Genomic DNA, 19,065 nt, shown 5'->3' with positions numbered 1-19,065 from the left:
CGGGCGCACACTAGCCGTCAATGCCTATCGCTCGTAATCAGCGTTTATCAGCGGAAGATACCCGAACAACCCGCTGTCAGTTTCGGGCCGTTTCTATAGTGCCTTTGTATGTACCACAATTGCTCCTCTAGCTACAGTATAAGTCTACTTCAGAGTTGGCCTGTACAGCAAAATGTTGCTCAGTATGAGCAGGTCTAGTTCATCATTAAGTAGCCCGATGAGGCGCGCTTGCGCTCAAAGAAGTCTAGCATCATTAAATGTCGTATGAGGTTGTTGAAGAGTTATGTGACCCAGTCTAAGATAGCTTGTCATAAATTACTCCGTGAGAGTGTGCCTACAGAGCAACAAAATCCCTTTGGATGCTTCAGCAAATGGCAGATACGGACAGTGAGAGAGACCAATCTGTCACTGATAATCTATATATTGCTACGACAAAATACTACGACAACGCCTATATTCATCATGCTGAATATTCTAGGTAGACCACTTGCCAGAGCCTGTTAGAATTTGAAACTTATACCAGAGCATAATTGTCGATCCATCCCCCTAAAATGATGATACGGACGTATTTTGCACCAACAGAGTGTTTACCATGGTCTATATAGGAGTATTAAATTTAGGCAATTCATATTTGACAGCTTCAAAGAATTTCTGAGATGGTAATACATAAACTGACCTTAGATATTGTTTAGTAATGGGATCTATAGCACCAGAGGCTTTTCCGGCAATATGAACCCGGGTTTCAGCGAGGTCATACGCGTAACGCGGGGTGATTGTTTTAAATTCGTCTCTTTCTAGCTCTCTCTAAGTCTCTAACTCTGTCGCTAAGTAACAAATATTAAATCTTGCCGAGTCGCAAGTATCGTGAAGGATTCGATAAATTATAATAAGACGGCAAAATAGCTGTGATACATGTTGCCATTGTAATAAGACATCAAAATTGCTATGACACATGTTGCCATGGAACGGCAAATTGCTCAAACACTAAAGAATGCCATGTATCAGATATAGATTGCTAAGTTTCTGTGCACGCTTCGACAGAGCTATCGCTGTTGCTCTGCAACCAAGTCACAAAAGGTTGACTAACAATCGATTTATGCCGAGCCATACTCTGTGCTCTCCGATCTTGGCAATATGCACAATTGTAGGCAGTAACATCATACATTGTAAAAACACTGCTAAAGATTGCCTGAAATCAGACAAAGGGAATGCACTTTTGGTCAAGAATTTCCACCAGAATTAGGGGAATATGCAATTGTTAGGTTCATATAGCGGGTTTACCAAGCCTACCTAGCCTCAAGTGTATGAATGCAATTTTTTGCCTCCTCTTTAGCACTTGTCTATGACCGGGTAGTTTTAATTTTTGTTTACCCAATATACTGTTCGACCTTCATAGAAATGGTCTCCTAGTTTTCTTACTATTCTCCCATTACTGTAACAATAAAACCTAAAAAAATCTATATTTATATACTATTAATGTTTCTAGCCGGACTTACAGTGTCTCATTTGTGCGAAAATAAACTGTAAGATCAAGCGCTGCCCGCCCAAAAACGGAGGAACGCTTCCTTCCTATTCCTGGGCGGCGGCAAAGGGTCTGGGTTGCGATCTTTCTCGCTTAATGGCAGACCATCATTTCCCACGTCGGTTACGGCATTTTGTTGCTTTCCAAGAAAGTAGTTTGTCTGGAAGAAAGCCGCAACAAGAGGGATAAAGGCCAGTCCTAGTGCCACCGTAATGCAGTAATATAGAGCATGGCGATAAGCTGTAATAGCGCCTTGGCGGATGGGATCATCAAAATCATAGGCAGTGCGCAGAGAACGCATATCGCCGAATAGTTTTTTCACAGTTGCCTCCGAGGTGCCACCAGGCAAACATTTTCGCAACTGTTTCGGCATCTGGTTGGACCAAATGACGGCGACAATAGCAGAACCAATAGCACTGCCAATCTTTGACCACAGAGACAGTAAAGATACGGCAAGGGCAACATCTTGATGAGGGACGGAAACTTGCGAAGCCACTCGGGATCCTACAACAGACATCGAACCACTAATACAAACAAGAATGCTCGACATGACAAGTGCGCCAGTACTGATCGCCGCAAGACGCCCATCCAGCATGATGCCCATGCCGATAAGTTTGATGCAAAGGCCAACAATCTGAATCCATTTATATCGATGAGTTCAACGCTGGGCTAGGCCAACAAACAGACTGGTAATGCACAACGCCAATGTTAGAGTATTGCCGTAGTAGACCCAGTCTTGATAGCTCCATGGTTTTGCAACATAGACGTATGAACTCCAGTAGAGACTGCGAATATTTCCGGCCACTAGGTAGGGATAGATAGTTAGTAAGGTTATCCAGTGGGTAACAACATATGCAATCAGCAAAAGGCCACCTACAATCATCATGGCGATAAGTGATTGGTTGCGCCACCCATGTTCGGCATAGGTCTTGAGAGAAAAGGGCAGGAGGAGTAATGACCACCCAAAGCCAAGCAGAACAAGACCAAATGCATCAATTTCTTCGAGATTCATCTTCAAAGAATGAGTCCACTGTTTCTTACTGTCAGTCACAGGAGTAGTAATAGTATCGACAGTCTTCTGCTGATCCTCTTGGTCCACTGTGTTATTAATAGTGCGTCGTGCGGCGTTACTGGACGCGATATTGACCGCGCCCTTCTTCTTAGCCATGCGATCAAGCCAAATCAGTGCTGCAACGGCTGGACCTAGAGCAACTGGCATAATTATAGCAAACATGCCATATCCCCAGCGCCATTGATCACGCTCTTCCAACGCATTGACAGTCTTGCCTAAAAACCAGGTATTGATGATAAAAGGGGTGGAGAGCATAGAGCTGGCGAAGCCGCGCCACTCAAGTGGTGTCAGATCAGCAACGATGATATCATTGGTGAGGTTGATGCCGGAGCCACCAATTGCGACAAACACTTCTCCAACGACATAAGCGGAAATTGTCTTGGATGTGGCAGCGATTATGTAGCCAACGATATAAAATCCGAGTATTAGAAGATATGTATATGGACGAGACGTAATATCAGAGATTTTTGCAATGAAAGGCTTGGAGACAGCGCTTATGATGCTGGTAGCAATTGACATGGTTGCCAAGACAGAGTTGTACTGTTTGAAGTAAGATGAGGCATCAACACTGTAGTAAGATGTTGTAGATGAATCGAGTGAGTAAGCCCAGGCACATACGAGAACCGAAGCTCCCACAAGCCAGAATAATTTGCGATTCAATTTCGTCTCTCGATACACGGCTTCCTGCGGGTGACGCCCCTAGACTGAACAATATCGCCAACATTGGCTCCAGGCTTGATGATATCACTTGCATTGTTCGCGTCGGGGGCACCTGCGCCCACTGGAGAAATCTTATCCTCTGTAGACATGATACTGAGGCACAAACGTTAATGCAAAATGTTGAAGTATTTGGAAAACAATCGAAAATGCGGCAGTCGACCTTTCAGTACCACCTCACCCTATGGTACGCCGTCGGACTTTTGGCATTATGAACGTTCAAGTCGTTTAGAGTGGAACAAGCAAGGGCTGCCATAGTTTGTTCTGAATAGCGTCTGACACTGACCCCATATTTTTTATCTGATCAGATCGATATGACTCCCATCATTCGTTAAACTTAAACCAGTCGCATGACCTTATATGGAGCATAGAGTGGTAGCCGTACTTGGCAAGAAAGATTTTCTAGGCTAGGGTCTCGGGAGCGCACGATTAGCCTATCTGGGCTTGAAAGCATGAAACTAATATGCCAATTTAGGTATAATTAGAGAGTATGTGGGAGAGTTGGTCGGCCGAGAATCACCTCGGAGTTACATGGAATGCAAATCCGCCCTCAAATTTCTTATTTTTTGCTTATATTTCGTCGGTGTGTGATCCGATTCTGCCAATAATCAACGCCGTTATTCCTTGGTTCGTACAAACATTTTAAGCTTTTAACCTTGTTCTAGCCCAAACCTAGCACATATTAGGCTACCTGCAAGCTACATAGACATCAATATCAGTCTCTTACAATAAGCTTATTAACACGACCCATTCTCTCGTAGCTTAGTGCAATTAAGCAGCCCCTTACCCATGCCATTGAATTATTCTGGTTTGTAAAAAAGTTGTCAAAAAGCTTACAGTTTCCGTACTTTATGAATCTCACGCATCTTATATACAACACTTAATTTTAATCACCGAATGAACATGCTCGCGATATCAGTGATGAGTGATTAAATGACGAATTCTCTAGCCGTTTTGTGACACCAAAGATACGGAGGCGACTGCTGATGATTGTGCATAGCCATCCAGTAGCCTGCTAAACAGCCCTAGCTGATATCGGCAGTCTGAAACTACACGGCCACTGCAGTACAATGATGGTGCTCTCATGTTGTAATTGTGCTTAATTGCGGAATGTACCATTTAGCAGCTTTCGCAGCAACGTATAAATGTATTCAACTAATGAGTACTAAATATTACGTCTTGGGTACAGTAATGTGACAGGTAGATGGCTTGTTTGCATCAGCTAGGCAGTCTCGCTCAAGAAGTCGGTTCCAAATACTGTGCAATAGTAAAATATTCGTGCAATGGGTGTGTTGCATCATTGCCGTCGTTCAATCAGGTTATTATCATCCGTCGCCAGCTCTTGAAGCAGAGGAACAGAGTACGCTGGAGCTTGATTAATAATTGCTCTGCGAAATGAGAAAGACGCTCGAGGTGGATAGAGCGTAATGAGGACACCACTCTGCAGTTAGAGCATGCGAGAAAAAAAAATTATGCTCAGAAGAGGGATAACCTGGCAGCAACATTACATGAAATCGATGATTTACTCTAGATGCGCTGGAACTTTGTCGCCACGACGACATCTGGCTTTATTGATGAAACGCTCCCGCCGCGCAGCTCAGCCTGCAGGAATATTAAATACTTAGCTGCAGCGCATATTGTAGTAACCCAAATCTTACTCAAACCATGACGTTTTTTTTTTTTTGTTTGAAGATATCGGTGTCACAGCCAGACAAAAGGCTCTATTGCTTTATCTCTGTTTCCCCTCTAGGTTGTGACTTACCCACCGGAACCAGCGCAATGCTGAACGCTCTGGATGTGCAACCCGGGAATACCGCTGTGATTTTTAGAGTTGGGTCCATTGGTCTGAGCGTCGTCGTGGCCGTTCAGCAGTAGACATCCAGCCAATGGCCTCAAGCTGGCCGAAGAGCTCGTCGCCAAAAGATTTACCAACAGTGTTGACGTCAATATAGGAGAAACAATAAAGCGAGTATGTCCTCCGAATGGCTTGCAATTTGCCCTGTATTGTACCGACGTTGGTTCGTTCATGCCCCACGCATAGGCTTAATGCATATGCATCAAATGCGAAAATCGTATCAATAATACCGAAATTAAATTCGCTTCGCATCAGCCAGGCTATATATCGCATCACACCGTCCCTTTAGTTTTCACAGCACAGTGGATGCAACCACCGCTCTTTGTATGCTCAAAGGCAGTATTAATAGCCACCAGTGGCACATGATGTGTGATAAACTCATCCACCTTAATCCTACCAGTTAGGTAGTGATTAACCAAGCCAATCAGTTGAGTGCGACCTTTAATAAAGCACACTCCTTCCACACACGGTCAGTCACCAACCGGAAAGCTGTACTAGAGTCAGCGTGGAACGACCGGCAGATATGGAATAAAACTTATGCTCAGTGAAGATTTCCTGGCCGGTACCCACAACCAATAATAACACTTTCTTTTTGCGAGTATGAAGTGGAAGAATGATCACGAGGAGTTAACCTACCTTGCCTGCTGTACTCTCCATGCCGAAAAACTTCTAAAGGATCCAAGACAAGGACAGAACAGAAGCTTTGTGGGTATATTTGCTAGAGTGTAGAAGTTTCAGAGGTAACAGATTTTACCATCAAGCTTTAAGTAAGTCAGAGAGAGGGAAAAGCACATGGTACAGATGCATCAAAGACTGGAGGAGTAAGAAGTAAACATATCTCTAAGGTAGGGGAATATAAATAAGATATATCAAACAGGGGGGCAAGTTGGAAGCATTTCCATGGTTAGCAACGGAAAATAGGAAGGTTCGGAACTGGCAGGGCTGTATCAGTTCGCTTATGTTTCGCTACCCCAAATTGTCTAAACTGTCAACTACAATCAATCCCTTACAACGTCACTGCCTGGTGCTTTCAGCCTCCTGCAGGTGTGTCACCGGCTCGGAGTATTGGCAGAATTGGCGTTTAGGGGCCGCATCGCAGCACCTGCATGTGCCCTGCAGCCCCTAGCGCTGGGTCATAGTAACTTCCATAGCTCCACTAAATGGTCAAGCTCTGAAGTGTTCCGAATATGGAAGGCGGTGAAATCTTTTTGCGGGGTACTTAGTAATACAATTTCAGAGGTTCTTCCGCAATGCTCATCGGCATGCCAGGTTCGACGTCAGTTATATCCTGGTTCGGGTCAGCTATTCTACTCGATGGTGGTGCATTTGATCTTGGTGCCCGATCGTAAATTATGGCGGACCAACCATCATCGACAACTGAAGCAGTGCCTATTAGAGACTCGTCCTCATCTCCATTGCCCAAGGCTAAACGGCGGAAGACGCAGCAAGCATGTAGTAATTGTCGGGGCCGGAAGACCAAGTGCGATGGACAATATCCCATCTGCGCTGCCTGTGAAAGGCGAGGTGTAGCTATGACCTGTATCTATGAGCGTGTACAACCTGCTTCTCATTCGCAAAGGTAATTGAAACGCCTCCATTCCTGCTATATTGCTGAACATATGTCCAGGTATGCGGACCTGGAAAGTCGATTACAACGATTGGAGCAGGGCGAGAATAGTGAGCGGCCAAGTGTCCCATGTGAGTATAGACATTTTTTAGCCACCTTCTCAACATTGCTAAATGGGACCGATGGCATCCATACTTTTGATAACTAAACTGAGTTTCGTCAGGTGAAACCAGGCCAGTGGACATTAGAAGTTTGCAGTCTCCCCGCTTTGGTCCAGACATAACCTTGGCAGATGATGATTCCTTGCCGCCAAGCAACACGAGTGGAATTGTTGGCCACGATGATCGTCCACAAAATTTTGGTCATCAGCAAGTCGACGCTTTGGCCACTGTTATTTCTGACGACAATGACAATTGTGTTTATGGCGAGTCCTCCACCATCGCCTTCGTACGGGAATTCACTCAGAGGGATCCGCCGGATAGTATCGCGGTGCAGAATAAATATCAAAGTGGCGACACTACCCGCGAACCGGCTCGGATGGAATCACCTGCTTTGCTTACACCGCTTGACATATCTCTAGGCAATAGAGATAATCTTGCCATTCTCCCTCTTCGTAGCAATGCAGATGATTTTCTACGTTGTTATTTCGAGTTCATTCATCCACTCTTTCCGCTCCTTCACAGAGACTCATTTATTTCACAATATAATCAACTATGGGTCCCTAATGGCAATTCGAAGTCAGGCAAAGAAGATATAGTATTCATGTGTAATCTGAATCTGGTCTTTGCTCTGGGGTGCCAATTTAGTAGCCTGGCTCATTCAAGTCATAGAGCTTCAATCGCAAATGAATTCTATAAAACGTCTCGACGAGTATTGCTCTATGATATTTTGGGTTCAACTTCGTTGTCGGTGGTACAGTGGCTCCTTTTGAGTGGAGTATATCTCCAATCGACCAGCTATGCAAGCCATTGCTGGAACACAGTAGGACTTGCCATTCGCCTTGCACAAAGTCTGGGACTACATTTGGAATACCCGGGATCAAAATCGGAGAGCCAACTTAAACGAGAGATGAGACGGAGAATTTGGCATACTTGTGTTGTTCTGGACAAGTGTGTTCCTAACCTCTCTTTATCATGCGGAAGTATGTTTTCCTGCTAATAATGAAAAGACTGCTAGCTATGACTTTCGGCCGTCCAACTATGGTAAATACATCCTATGGCACTCCGGTACCTTCTTTAATCGATGATGAATATCTACGCACAGATGGTGAGGGCATCCAACCGAAAGGAGTGAATTCGCAAATGAGTCTATTTGTGTATTCCTGCAGGCTTTTCGAAATTTTGAACGACATATTATCATCATTTTATGCGGTTGATGCTGCTGCAGATCCTGTCCCTCAATCTCGTCTACAGGATATGGTGTCAGAAGTGCTAAGTTTTAACCGCCGCTTAGACGACTTTATCATTTCGCTACCAGGCTACCTTAAAACAGCACAAAGCTCCCAAGTGGTTATATCAGAGAAAAATAGCTACACGAACCTTCAACAACAAGTCCTTTATTGTCGGTAAGTTTTTCATACCTAGACTCTTTTATTGTATGTAGCGCTAATTTTGTAGATTCCTGTATACTAAACTATTGTCTTTACGGCCCTTGTTGCTCTTGGCGACAAAGCGAGTTCCAAGGAATGCCTCAGTAGCAACGATAGAGGAAAATCTATCATTACTTGATGATCATATCATCAGTCGTTATTGCGATCTTTGTATTACCACAGCGCATCGCCTGATTGAGACAATTTTTGAGCATCTTGATACGGCTTACAAAAGCTTTGGTTGGCATTCGGTATATTGTATGGTTACTCTTATCAGAAGCGACCGTTTTTCGAGAGACTAATCTCTATAGTCACGTTTGCCGCTGCCACCATTCTCCTCGCTTCAATGAGGCTCCCAGAAGTTGGAGTTGAGTCCACAATAACCTTCGAGACCTCGTGGAATCGCTCTTTATCAATATTGAATCACTTTAAAGGGAGTATCCATACTGCTTCACGTGCGATACAAGTCTTGGAAACCCTGAGATGCCAAATCATTGGAGCAGATTCCCGTGGTCAGTTAAATCTCTGTAGTATGCCTGCCAATCTTCTATACTAATTACCTCTAAAGAAAATGAAACCCAGAGCTCCATCGCCGACACGCCCGTTAGCAATGAGCAAATGAAACCAAGTATATCTTTAGAATCTACCAACCAGCTCGACTTCAGCCAATTCAATCCATATGGAAGTTATAATATGTATGATGCTTGGTTCGGCCAACACCTCATTAATCTAGGTGACCCAGAGATGGGCTAAACACGTTTTGGAGGCAAACTAGCGGCGTCTGTGGAAATTCTGTCAGCCTATGTTCATTTTAATAGGTTTTCTTTACATGGACAGTCTTTGGCAGCACACGCTATTATGAGACCTTTCTATGTTACTGGAAAGTCTTTACTGCAGGTTTGTGAAAGGTTTGGGAGGCAAGGACAAATGGTTTAAAGTACTAACATTAATCTATGCTTGCTTAGGTACGTCCCGAGTGATTGTTCGCTCTAATCTATACGCGATCTGTCAAGATTTAGGCTCTTTCAGTCTACGCCATTAGCGTTAAAGGTTATAATATATTATTCGGTTCATTGCCACTGCGAAGATATATAATACACTCTTTCAGCTATATTTATTTCAGCTTCAAAAATTGTGAAATGGTTACTGAATCACTAGATAGCAAACGGAGTTAACGCGTTGCTATCTTCCTATGTTATGTCCCCAGCCCGTTCTTGCCGCACCGCAGCGAGCTCCTACGCCTTGTGCACTATATACTTCGAACCTTACGCACAAAAATTGTAAAAACCTCATAATATTTGCTACACTGGTTACGAATACTAGCCTAACATTGAGATAGCAAACTGAGACGCCTATTAAAGTACTGTACGTAACCTATATTGTACCCCGTATTCCCCCGCATGAGAGTACCCCAGCCTAGGATCAGAGGTGGAGTGAACTCGGCAGTAGGGTTCGGTATTGCTAGTGTAAAAGGTGGCGTCAAATCGGAAGCAGCGGTCGGCATCGGGACGCTTTCCGAAAACTGCTTTTGCGGGGGACAGAAAGGCACTGGGTGTATCTTGCATCCAACCGCCTGTGTTGTCGGAAACGCACAGTGTCGTTTGCTTCACATCCCGATTTCTAGGCTTTCTGAATCATGCGGCGCGCCACGAACCGCAATGTGGACCATAGAGGATATGTAAACACACGAAAGAGCTGCTCAAGTCGATTAGAGATATAATACGACTGACCTCGGGCTTCTGGATGCTCCGTCCAGAAGAGTGTTTAAGGTTCTATGTTTTCACGCCAGATCTTGTTTATATCCCCGTCCTCCCTGTGCTCAACAACTTCCTGCCAACCCATCCCCTTCTCGCCCAGCTTCCAAATGTCGAGAGTAAAGGACTTTGACGTAGCAATCGTTGGTGGTGGAATTGCGGGGCTGACATTGGCAATTGCTCTCAACTCTCGGTCGATTCCCGTCACTCTCTATGAACAAGCATCCTCATTTGGAGAGATTGGGGCAGGTGTCTCCTTCAGCCCCAATGCTATCCAGGCTATGAAAGTTTGCCACCAGGGCATTTACGAAGCATTTGAAAAAGTATGTACCAGAAACCTATGGCCGTCCAAGCAGAAAGTTTGGTTTGATTATGTGGACGCATGCAGCGATGTAATGTCCAGCGATGCTCTCGCTACGGCGTTCACTATTTCGAGTAGTCTCGGTCAGAACGGCGTACATCGCGCCCATTTTTTAGACGAGGCGGTCAAACTCTTTCCCAAACAATTTGCGAGATTTGGTAAACGGCTTCAAAACATCACCGAAGATCACAACGGTAGACTCGTGATGCATTTCGACGATGGGAGCGTAGCAGAGGCTGACGCGATCATTGGCTGTGATGGCATTAAGTCGCGGGTCCGTCAGGCCATCGTTGGCGCTGATCATCCATCCGCTAAGCCTGTTTATACACACAAATATGCATACCGTGGGCTGGTTCCGATGGAGGATGCGTGTGCAGCTGTTGGTGAAGAACGGGCTCAGAATGCCTGTATATATGTGAGTGCTCTGCTCACCCCCGTGGTCATGGATTGAGCTAATGTTAGTAGATGGGGTATGACAAACATGTCCTGACCTTCCCAGTGAACCATGGGAAGACTCTTAATTTGGTCGCGTTCAGAACCACCTCGGAGGACTGGCCTGATGCCCAGAGATTAACCAAACCTGGTCAACGAGAGAAACTTTTACATGAATTTGAAGGTTATAGGGCCGCCGTCACCAAGTTACTGAAGTTGATCGGCTCGAAACTTGATGTGGTAAGTAACTATAACTCGCCCTTAATCGACATCTTATCACTGAACACATATATAGTGGGCGATATTTGACCTCGGCTACCCCGTTCCAACCTTTTATAAAGGCCGCGTTTGCATCTCAGGCGATGCTGCTCACGCTACTTCTCCGCACCATGGCGCTGGGGCCGGGTTCTGCATTGAGGATAGCGCAATGTTGGCAGAGCTGCTCGCAGACGAGCATGTCAAGTCACAACGCGATTTGGAGGCTGTCTTTGCTACATTCGATGCAGAGAGGCGATCAAGGGCGCAGTGGCTGGTAGAGAGCAGTCGGTTGATCGGGGACTGCTATGAGTTGCGTGCGGAAGGGATCGGAAATGATTTCGCTAAGATTGAGGCTGAGATCAACGAAAGAAATGGGATCATTGCCAATGTCAACATAGAACAGATGTGCGCGAGGGCTAAGGACGAGTTGCGGAAGAGGCTGTCGGATTCTTTGGAAAGGTAGAAGATTGTGATTTTGATTAGCACAATTAGACTCGGGCTAAGCATAGAACAGTGGGGATATTGCCTGTTCTTGATTCAATTAGTTATAGCTAATTCTACTATTGTATTTCAATATCTTCTATCTTAATAAAGCCTTCCAAATATGCTTATATATGATCGATCAAGGGGCTAAAACCCTTTACTATTCCATATTTATCCTCAAAATTAATCTTAATCTCTCAATACTAACTTAGTCCCTCATGAAACGCTCAAAATCAGCCGGGTTGGTCGGAGGAGCGTCTATAAGCTTTGCGTATCCCATAGGAGTAGGTATTTTTTTTTTTTTTTGAAGCACTCCCGCGGCTTTCATAATTGCGACTGAGCTCCCCAGCGCACTCCAATAACATATTTTCCCTTGGGACAATTAAGTAGGTGCTACTACTTCGACCATTGTCTCGCATCTCACTCCGAATCATACAGGTATATTAGCTAATAGGTCTATTCTATCCTACATATACTGAAAAATCTAGAGTATAGTTTTCATCTTGATGCGGTGTTCCCTATTGATACTCTCTCTAGAAAAACTTCAAGAGTATCCTTGCAATAAACGTGCATTGCCATGTTTACCTACGGCCTCTATATCAACATTTTGCCACAGCCATGCTGGATGTGAAGCTGGGGTATTTGTTAACTTGCGCGGAAAAGGAATTTTAAATCGGAAGGAGAATCATCATTTGGGGTTGGGATCCAAGAATTGGAATCGTGATTTGAGTCTGGAATCCACGAAATAAGATCAGAGACGCGTTGCAAGTAGGAATCTCTAACCCCGAGCTAAAAAATCAGCACCCAGAAGACCAGCCATATCCTCTGCAATGAAGTCTTTGAGCGTCTTTCCTGTGACCTTGCGGATGACTTGGCCAATTAGAAATCCATTGGTAAAAGAATGGTAGCCCGATGCAGTTCCCGGAGTCCACCAGGGCACCTGGCCCGCTAGTAGAGTAACCATCTGGTCGAAGTCGCAGATATCAGCTAACGTAGCTGGCTTCTTCCATCCTGGAACACCAGGCGTATGGGAGATGATGTCTTTAATCTTAACATCTTGCTCCCCATTCAGAGAAAGCTCAGGCCAATAGGTAGCGACTTTTTCGTAAGGGCTGATAATGCCTCTATCAATGAGTATGAGCACAGCAAGGCTAGTAATGGTCTTGGTGATAGTGAAAACGTTGGCAAGAGCGTCTTTCGCCCAATTCTGGGGTCCACTCTCATTGAAAAAGTCGCCCCACATGTCGATTGCATTCTTGTCATCTATATTAACAACTGTTGAGGAATTATCTTCGTCCTCAGTAAAGACGTCTTCAACCAACAAATCGCGAAGGCTGCTGAAGCACGGTCGATGAGTGCCTTGTACAAGATGGTCCATGGTTGCGAGAACGGGGGATGCAAGGTAAGTCGGAGAGATAGCGGTTTCAAAGGACCAGTGGGTTAGAAGATGCTCTACTCCGTACTTTGTAACTAGTCGCTTGAGCGGAGTCCATTTATATCTTTTCGAGAAAGAGAACGCCCCCCATTAACGCTATTATTTCTAGTAAACGAGTTTATCGGCTCCGGGAAGTTCAATCCGACTTGGCCTAAGCTATACTCCGAACAAGATTACCAACGAACGACTGTGCGAAATATGCAGGGCTGCAACTTACCAACAATTATTTGTTAGCAACTTGAGAAAAAAACAAGAGTTTCTTCAAGGCACTGACTAAAACAAGATTAGATAAATAAATATGTATTAATAATAATATTTATTATAATTAGGTATTTATATATACAATATGTATTATAGCCTTACCTCCCATTTTGTACAAGTGCAGTATGAAGCTACTTTGAAGACTTCTTGCACGTACAGTGGGGATGGTGCGGTTCTCCCGGCCTCCCATGTGGCCATTAGTCGAGTTCACTGTAGATCATCGGGACCATCGGCCCGACCGGCTTCAAGGCAGTTGGTATTTACTATTCGGCTGCGGGACAATCCCGAACACGGATAACGAGTGAAGTCAATGTTTCACGGGACTTGCGATACTTGTGTGGGGACAAGAGGCATTCTATTCGTCATTGCCCCAGAACCCTTTTTGGATAATCCTATAGAGTAGTTTGTCGAACTTGGGCTATCAAATACCTCGCAAAGGGCGGCTTGGATTAAAAGCCCCATTTCCGGCGCCGTACTTCGCAGCAGATATGTAGAGAGCATAGATAAACGAAGAAAAAAAAATTCAAGGCGGCGGGTAAGACCCAGCAATGTTATGCAGTTACACGGCCAACGTATTGCAGTGGCGCCTGCTTAATACATTTGTAAGTTACCCTATCAAAGTGTCCTTTGTGCGTCAACCAGCCTCAAGTATTTGATCATCACTCACCCATCGACCTTTCGTTGTATATCTACACCATTCTAGATTTCTACTCAGATAAGGCGACCAAAGTCTTGATTTTTCTAATTAAGTTACGCTTCATTGGGCCCCAAATCCTGGGCGAACTTTCAGTTGAAAGGTACTTGGTAACTAGATTTATACGAAGAGCGCAAGCAAAAGTAAGCTTGAGAAACTAGGGTCCAAGACTATCCACTGCCGCTAGACGATAGCGATATTATCCATACAGTCACTGCTGCTGCTAATATAGTGATACACACCGCGACAGCTGACTATATACCGTCTGCTGTGTCCGTTTTGGATAGTATAGCGGAGCATGCAAAGACCAGAAAGAGAACTATCTACATCCATACTAGCAGCTGCAGAGCGATAACCGACGAATCAAATGGCAAGTACGTGAATAAGAAGAGATATGGTTCGGTTCGCCGTCAAACACGGTTACGCTAGTTAAGTTGTCGGCAATAAAGCAGCTTAGAGTCAAATTCACGTCACGAATCTTGCATGAGGATATTTTCTTCCAAATCCCTCTCCATCCTCAATTGCAGAGTTCTAGGACAATTCAAGAAAAGAGATGAAGTATCTATATGTAGTTATAATATCTCCTTTCGACAATATAGCTAGACATGGCATAACGCCAGTACTATATCTAATAGCCGTACATATTCGCCTGAAGTTCTTCCACATACATGATTTCGGAAATTTTCACAGAGCCTCAACAGAATTGCAGTTACAATCCCTTATCTTTTGCAAAGAGACAGAAAAAGAGGGAGAAAACAGTAAGGGCAACGCACTTTGCAAATGACGAGTTGTTCTGACGCCGCATAGAAACTGCGCAGATACAAACTGTTCTTCAGACAATATCACCCCAATTCCCACATACGCTCATCAAACTATCACAGGTTTAATGCTGGTAACCTTCTTTAGATCCCTACTACTAAATCCCACAGAAATGACAAACTCGCCCTCGGGAATTAGCCACTTCTGAGACACCACACTCCAATAACTGAGGTCTCTCCGCATCAGCTCAAATTTTACAGTGCTCGATTTTCCGGGAGCCAGCAAAACCTTGTCAAAGCCTCGAAGCTGCTTAGGTGGGGTCTCAGGGACACTGTCTGGGAATGTCACGTAGAGCTGTGGGACTGTTGCACCCTTCACATCACCTGTATTGGTGACCAATACGCTTACCTCGTAGATGTTCTCCCAAAGAGCAGGATTCCCTCCTGGCTGAATGGGTCGATCTTCAGGTGCCGAGGAAATAGACTTGACTAGAGCTTTTGCTTTGATGTTGGAGAGACTGAAGGTTGAGTAAGAGAGGCCGTAGCCAAACTCGTAAAGTACTGACATATTTTGAGCATCGAAGTAGCGATAGTCGATTTCAAGTTTCTCATTGAACCATGACTGCCAGTCATATGGACCTGTGGTGGTCACCTCAGTCGTTGGTAGGGCATTATAATCTTGGCCACTTTTGGCGATTGTATATGGCAACTTCCCCGATGGATTGACATCACCGTAAAGAACGTCAACAATTGAGTTGCCAGATTCCTCCCCGGGGTAATGGGCCGCAAGGATGGCGGTGACATTAGGGTGGCTGGCAAAGGGCAGTTCGTTAATGCCAGAGGAATGAGTGATGACGACAGTATTATTGCAGGATTTAGCGACCGAATTTACAACATCGTTTCCATTATAGTCTACTGATAGATGTTCGCGGTCTGAACCCTCCATAGCCCATGATTTGAGGAAGACGAGACAAACTTCTGGAGGGGCAGGGATCCAAAGATCAGTAACATCTGAATCGGCAATAAGAGTGTTGTTCAGCCAAAACTGAACCAGGGCGTTATCCTGTTTAGCACGAGAGCTGAGTGCCGCCAGTGGTGATATCAAGTACGTAAAGCGACCTGTTCCTGAGCCACCGCCTGCAGCAAGTGTCCCAAACTCAAAATTGTCTTCGCTGTAGGCACCCATGGTGTCTTCCCCAGCATCGTTGCCAAAGACGGCGATTGACTTCGGCGCCTTCAAAGGCAGCGCATTGCCCTCATTCTTAAGTAAAATAGTAGCCTCGGCGGCCTGTCTGCGGATCAACTCGCCATGGTTGCCGCGGACATCCCGACTGGACTTCCCAGTGATGTTAAACTCACGAAGCCATGTAGATTTTGGCGAAAAGGTATTCAGCTGAACGGTTGAGGGGTCAACTGAGGGAAAGTCTTCGTCTTGGCGGAGCCAGTAATACGGAGTCATGATGCGAACTATCATATCATCTATGCGAGTTTCATCGATGGTTTTGTTGTTGACAGCAGAAGTAATATTTCCTCCGAAAAATGAGCCTTCCTGACGGTAAAGGCCATATTGACCGATACCTCCTGGCATATCCATATCCAGACCACTCTCAATGGACGCTACGCCGGAATGAGTGCCGCCCCAGTCAGACATAACATATCCCTGGAAACCAAGCTCGTCCTTCAGGAGACCATTGAGAGCCTTCGAATTCTGGCAGGCGTAGGAGCCATTGAGGCGCTGATAGGAGCACATGACGGAAGCAACACTAGCCCTAACAGCGTGAGCGAATGGCCAGTGATACAGCTCGTGCATAGTTCGGTCATCAATATTAGAGGAAACCGATTCTTGCACTATTTCGGCGGCCGTGCCACTACCGTTATAGCTCGGGTTACGCTGTGTTTCTTGCTCATTGCCAATATAATGCTTCGCAGTAGCCTGAACGCCAGCTTCCTGGAGGCCCTGGATTGTTCGCTCCATCGCAACGCCAGTCAGATAGGGGTCCGCTGCGAAGCCCTCCCAGTTTCTACCTCCGTAGGCTGAGCGCCCAAGGGGGCCAGCAACAGGTGCGAGAGCAATGTGGGCTCCTTTAGCTCTGAATTCTTGTCCCATTGCGAAACCGCGCTCGTACAAAATGTCCCTATCCCATGTTGACGCAGCTGTCACGCCAGCAGAGAAGACGCTTGCATAATCCGCGACACGGATGGCCAAGGGGCCGTCTTGCAAACAGAGACCGTTGAAACCGAGTCGAGGAATGGCCACAATATTCCCAACACAAGGGCCAGGCTGCCCAGTGACCATGTCGGCCTTTTCTTCAAGCGTCAACTGAGCGACGAAGCGCCGAGCTTTACTGAAGGCTTGATCCCAGCCACCAAGTCCGGTAGCATTCGCTATTATCTGATCAGAAAGTTGTACACAGTTCAGACACTGAAAAGACACTTACGTGATGGAAGAATAGGGGGAGAGTGTCCATAAGGCCCAAGAATAGTCGTGTTACGAGGTTGGACATGAGTGAAGGCATCTGGGCTTTGAGGAGGCGGGTCATATTGCTGGCAATTGACCACAGCAGTGGTCAACAGACTTGACACAAATAGATTAAAAGTGCCGGGCATTGTTTGTTACTGATCTATCGGCGAGCTTCTTTGAAAAGCCAGTCTCATGTTGATGCCAGCCATCTGTACTTATAGTCCATCGGTAAGTCATTACATGGCTTGAAAATTTCCCGTCGATCATGAGCTGGAAGCAAATACTGCTTCAAACTCCCATATGTCAAATCCATGTCTTAGCAACTACGACAATTTCCCTCTTTTCCTCCACGTTAACAGGCGCGGGGCCCCGCATCCCAGATCTTAGGTATCCCCGCAATATTAAATCATGCATGAGAACTCGGGAAAACTCCGAGAGGCATTTGCCGTCCATTTGCCGGACTAATGTATAACGATAGCATGTAAGAAACCTCGGCGTAAGTGGAGGCGAGTACGCACAAATAATCTTCTCGTTTGCAGCCCTAAGAAACATTGTGCCGTTTGATGCTCTGGGTTGGCGAGGTGCTCCGCCGGATACTAAAAGAAAATAGTTTCCACTGTGGAGTCAGTAGAATGACAAAGAATGACAATCTTAAAGATTTTTGAACACCCAGTCGGCCCGTTATAACAAATCGGCCCGTGAAACTCCATTATTGAATCGATGCATCGTGCGATTGACCCTGCCTACAATGGAGCGAGCACCTTTCGGATAAAGATTTAACACTATAAGAGGGTAGACCGTGGCTACATTATGTTTACATAACCAGCTAAAATTCCACTTCTCCTAGAAAAGTAGATGCAAGTTAAAGAATATCCACTTCAGTATTTCGCTTTTTTACCTAAAAAAATACAGGTTGACGTAAAGGCGAGTTGTTCAGGCCTCCAGTCCATCTCCACATAATGGTAGTTTTCCTAGCCCAAGATACCGAGAATCTGCGCTAGGCCCTCCATAAACCGGTATAATGCCTCTAGCTAGGATATCTAGCTAGGATTTATGAGCAACTTTGCGTGTTGCTAGTGTTACCTCAGATCTGGTTTAAACATAAAGCAATGGCTAGAAATGGTAATGTAAACCTGGGTAAGAAATTGTAAGAAGTACAGAGTAGATACTGCTATAAAAGGCGTTACCGTATAAATGGATGAGCATGAAAGTGTGAAGTTATTTAGAACGATAGCATTATCATGAAATTGGATGTGTGTGTGTGTGTGTTTTTTTTTTTTCTTAGTCTCCTCTCTAATCCATTTTGAGTACATTTCTGATTACTTCCACCGCCATCACTATCTTTAAATCCATCACCTCATATCGCTGTATAGCATACGCTCCATTAGAGGAGACTAGAATACAGTCTATTGATTGTTAGTTAGATTGGCGGGGATATACAGCTACAGCTGCGCAAAATCATATCGTAGCATGTAGCTGTCTGACCGTAGGGTAGCCAAAGGCTTCCCAATGTCCCAGAAATCGATGAAGATGAATAGGTCACATCGCAGATCGAGCTTACGCTTAGTATTCTTTACTACAAGCTTCGGATATTCTGGATACTTGTACTATACATTCAAATTCTTTCCTTCTATTTTTCCCAGCTTGCCCTCCGGGAACTTAGGTGTCTCTGGTAGGAGAAGTCCTTAATTCAAGTAACCACCCACCACATCAGCTATTATCTAGGCATGCTAGCCGCTGTCTTTGATCTTTGAACTCAACTTGCCGGGTTCCATGGGTTAAACTGTCCCAAGCCAGTTACGAATATATCCAAGCCAATTTGCGAAAGGGCCGTTTACACTGTCCTA

General features: G+C 45.1%; 5 protein-coding genes across 5 annotated transcripts; 2 read left to right on the top strand and 3 right to left on the bottom strand.

Annotated features, from left to right (window-relative positions):
- Positions 1-1,510: 1,510 nt before the first annotated feature.
- Positions 1,511-3,403, bottom strand: GGI43DRAFT_428181 (major facilitator superfamily domain-containing protein; the record flags this gene model as incomplete). Its single annotated transcript, XM_083208918.1, has 4 exons — positions 1,511-2,156; positions 2,202-2,558; positions 2,670-3,260; positions 3,290-3,403. The coding sequence occupies 4 exons, from the start codon at positions 3,401-3,403 to the stop codon at positions 1,530-1,532; spliced, it is 1,689 nt and encodes a 562-aa protein (XP_083059395.1). The 3' UTR covers positions 1,511-1,529.
- Positions 3,404-6,518: 3,115 nt separating this feature from the next.
- Positions 6,519-8,301, top strand: GGI43DRAFT_423514 (Zn(II)2Cys6 transcription factor; the record flags this gene model as incomplete). The annotated part of the gene is made up of 4 exons (XM_083208253.1): positions 6,519-6,745; positions 6,794-6,843; positions 6,972-7,842; positions 7,902-8,301. 4 exons carry the CDS (start codon positions 6,519-6,521, stop codon positions 8,299-8,301), a joined length of 1,548 nt encoding a protein of 515 aa, XP_083059394.1.
- A 1,884-nt stretch (positions 8,302-10,185) lies between these two features.
- GGI43DRAFT_423513 (uncharacterized protein) lies at positions 10,186-11,589 on the top strand (the record flags this gene model as incomplete). The annotated part of the gene is made up of 3 exons (XM_083208252.1): positions 10,186-10,851; positions 10,902-11,108; positions 11,164-11,589. 3 exons carry the CDS (start codon positions 10,186-10,188, stop codon positions 11,587-11,589), a joined length of 1,299 nt encoding a protein of 432 aa, XP_083059393.1.
- A 497-nt stretch (positions 11,590-12,086) lies between these two features.
- GGI43DRAFT_428169 (serine hydrolase domain-containing protein) lies at positions 12,087-13,158 on the bottom strand. The gene has a single exon (XM_083208917.1). It carries the CDS (start codon positions 12,985-12,987, stop codon positions 12,388-12,390), a length of 600 nt encoding a protein of 199 aa, XP_083059392.1. The 5' UTR covers positions 12,988-13,158; the 3' UTR covers positions 12,087-12,387.
- Positions 13,159-14,566: 1,408 nt separating this feature from the next.
- Positions 14,567-17,600, bottom strand: GGI43DRAFT_407707 (glycoside hydrolase superfamily). Its single transcript, XM_083206266.1, has 2 exons — positions 17,196-17,600; positions 14,567-17,142 (listed from the first exon to the last, which is right to left on the bottom strand). Exons 1-2 carry the CDS (start codon positions 17,362-17,364, stop codon positions 14,867-14,869), a joined length of 2,445 nt encoding a protein of 814 aa, XP_083059391.1. The 5' UTR covers positions 17,365-17,600; the 3' UTR covers positions 14,567-14,866.
- Between the last annotated feature and the right edge of the window lie 1,465 nt (positions 17,601-19,065).

This window comes from Trichoderma evansii (genome assembly GCF_050947405.1).
Source record: "Trichoderma evansii strain SZMC 28006 chromosome Unknown GGI43scaffold_13, whole genome shotgun sequence".
NCBI lineage: Eukaryota > Fungi > Ascomycota > Sordariomycetes > Hypocreales > Hypocreaceae > Trichoderma > Trichoderma evansii.
Note: the sequence above shows the minus strand (reverse complement) of the source record. Positions and strands in the feature narration are given on the sequence as shown.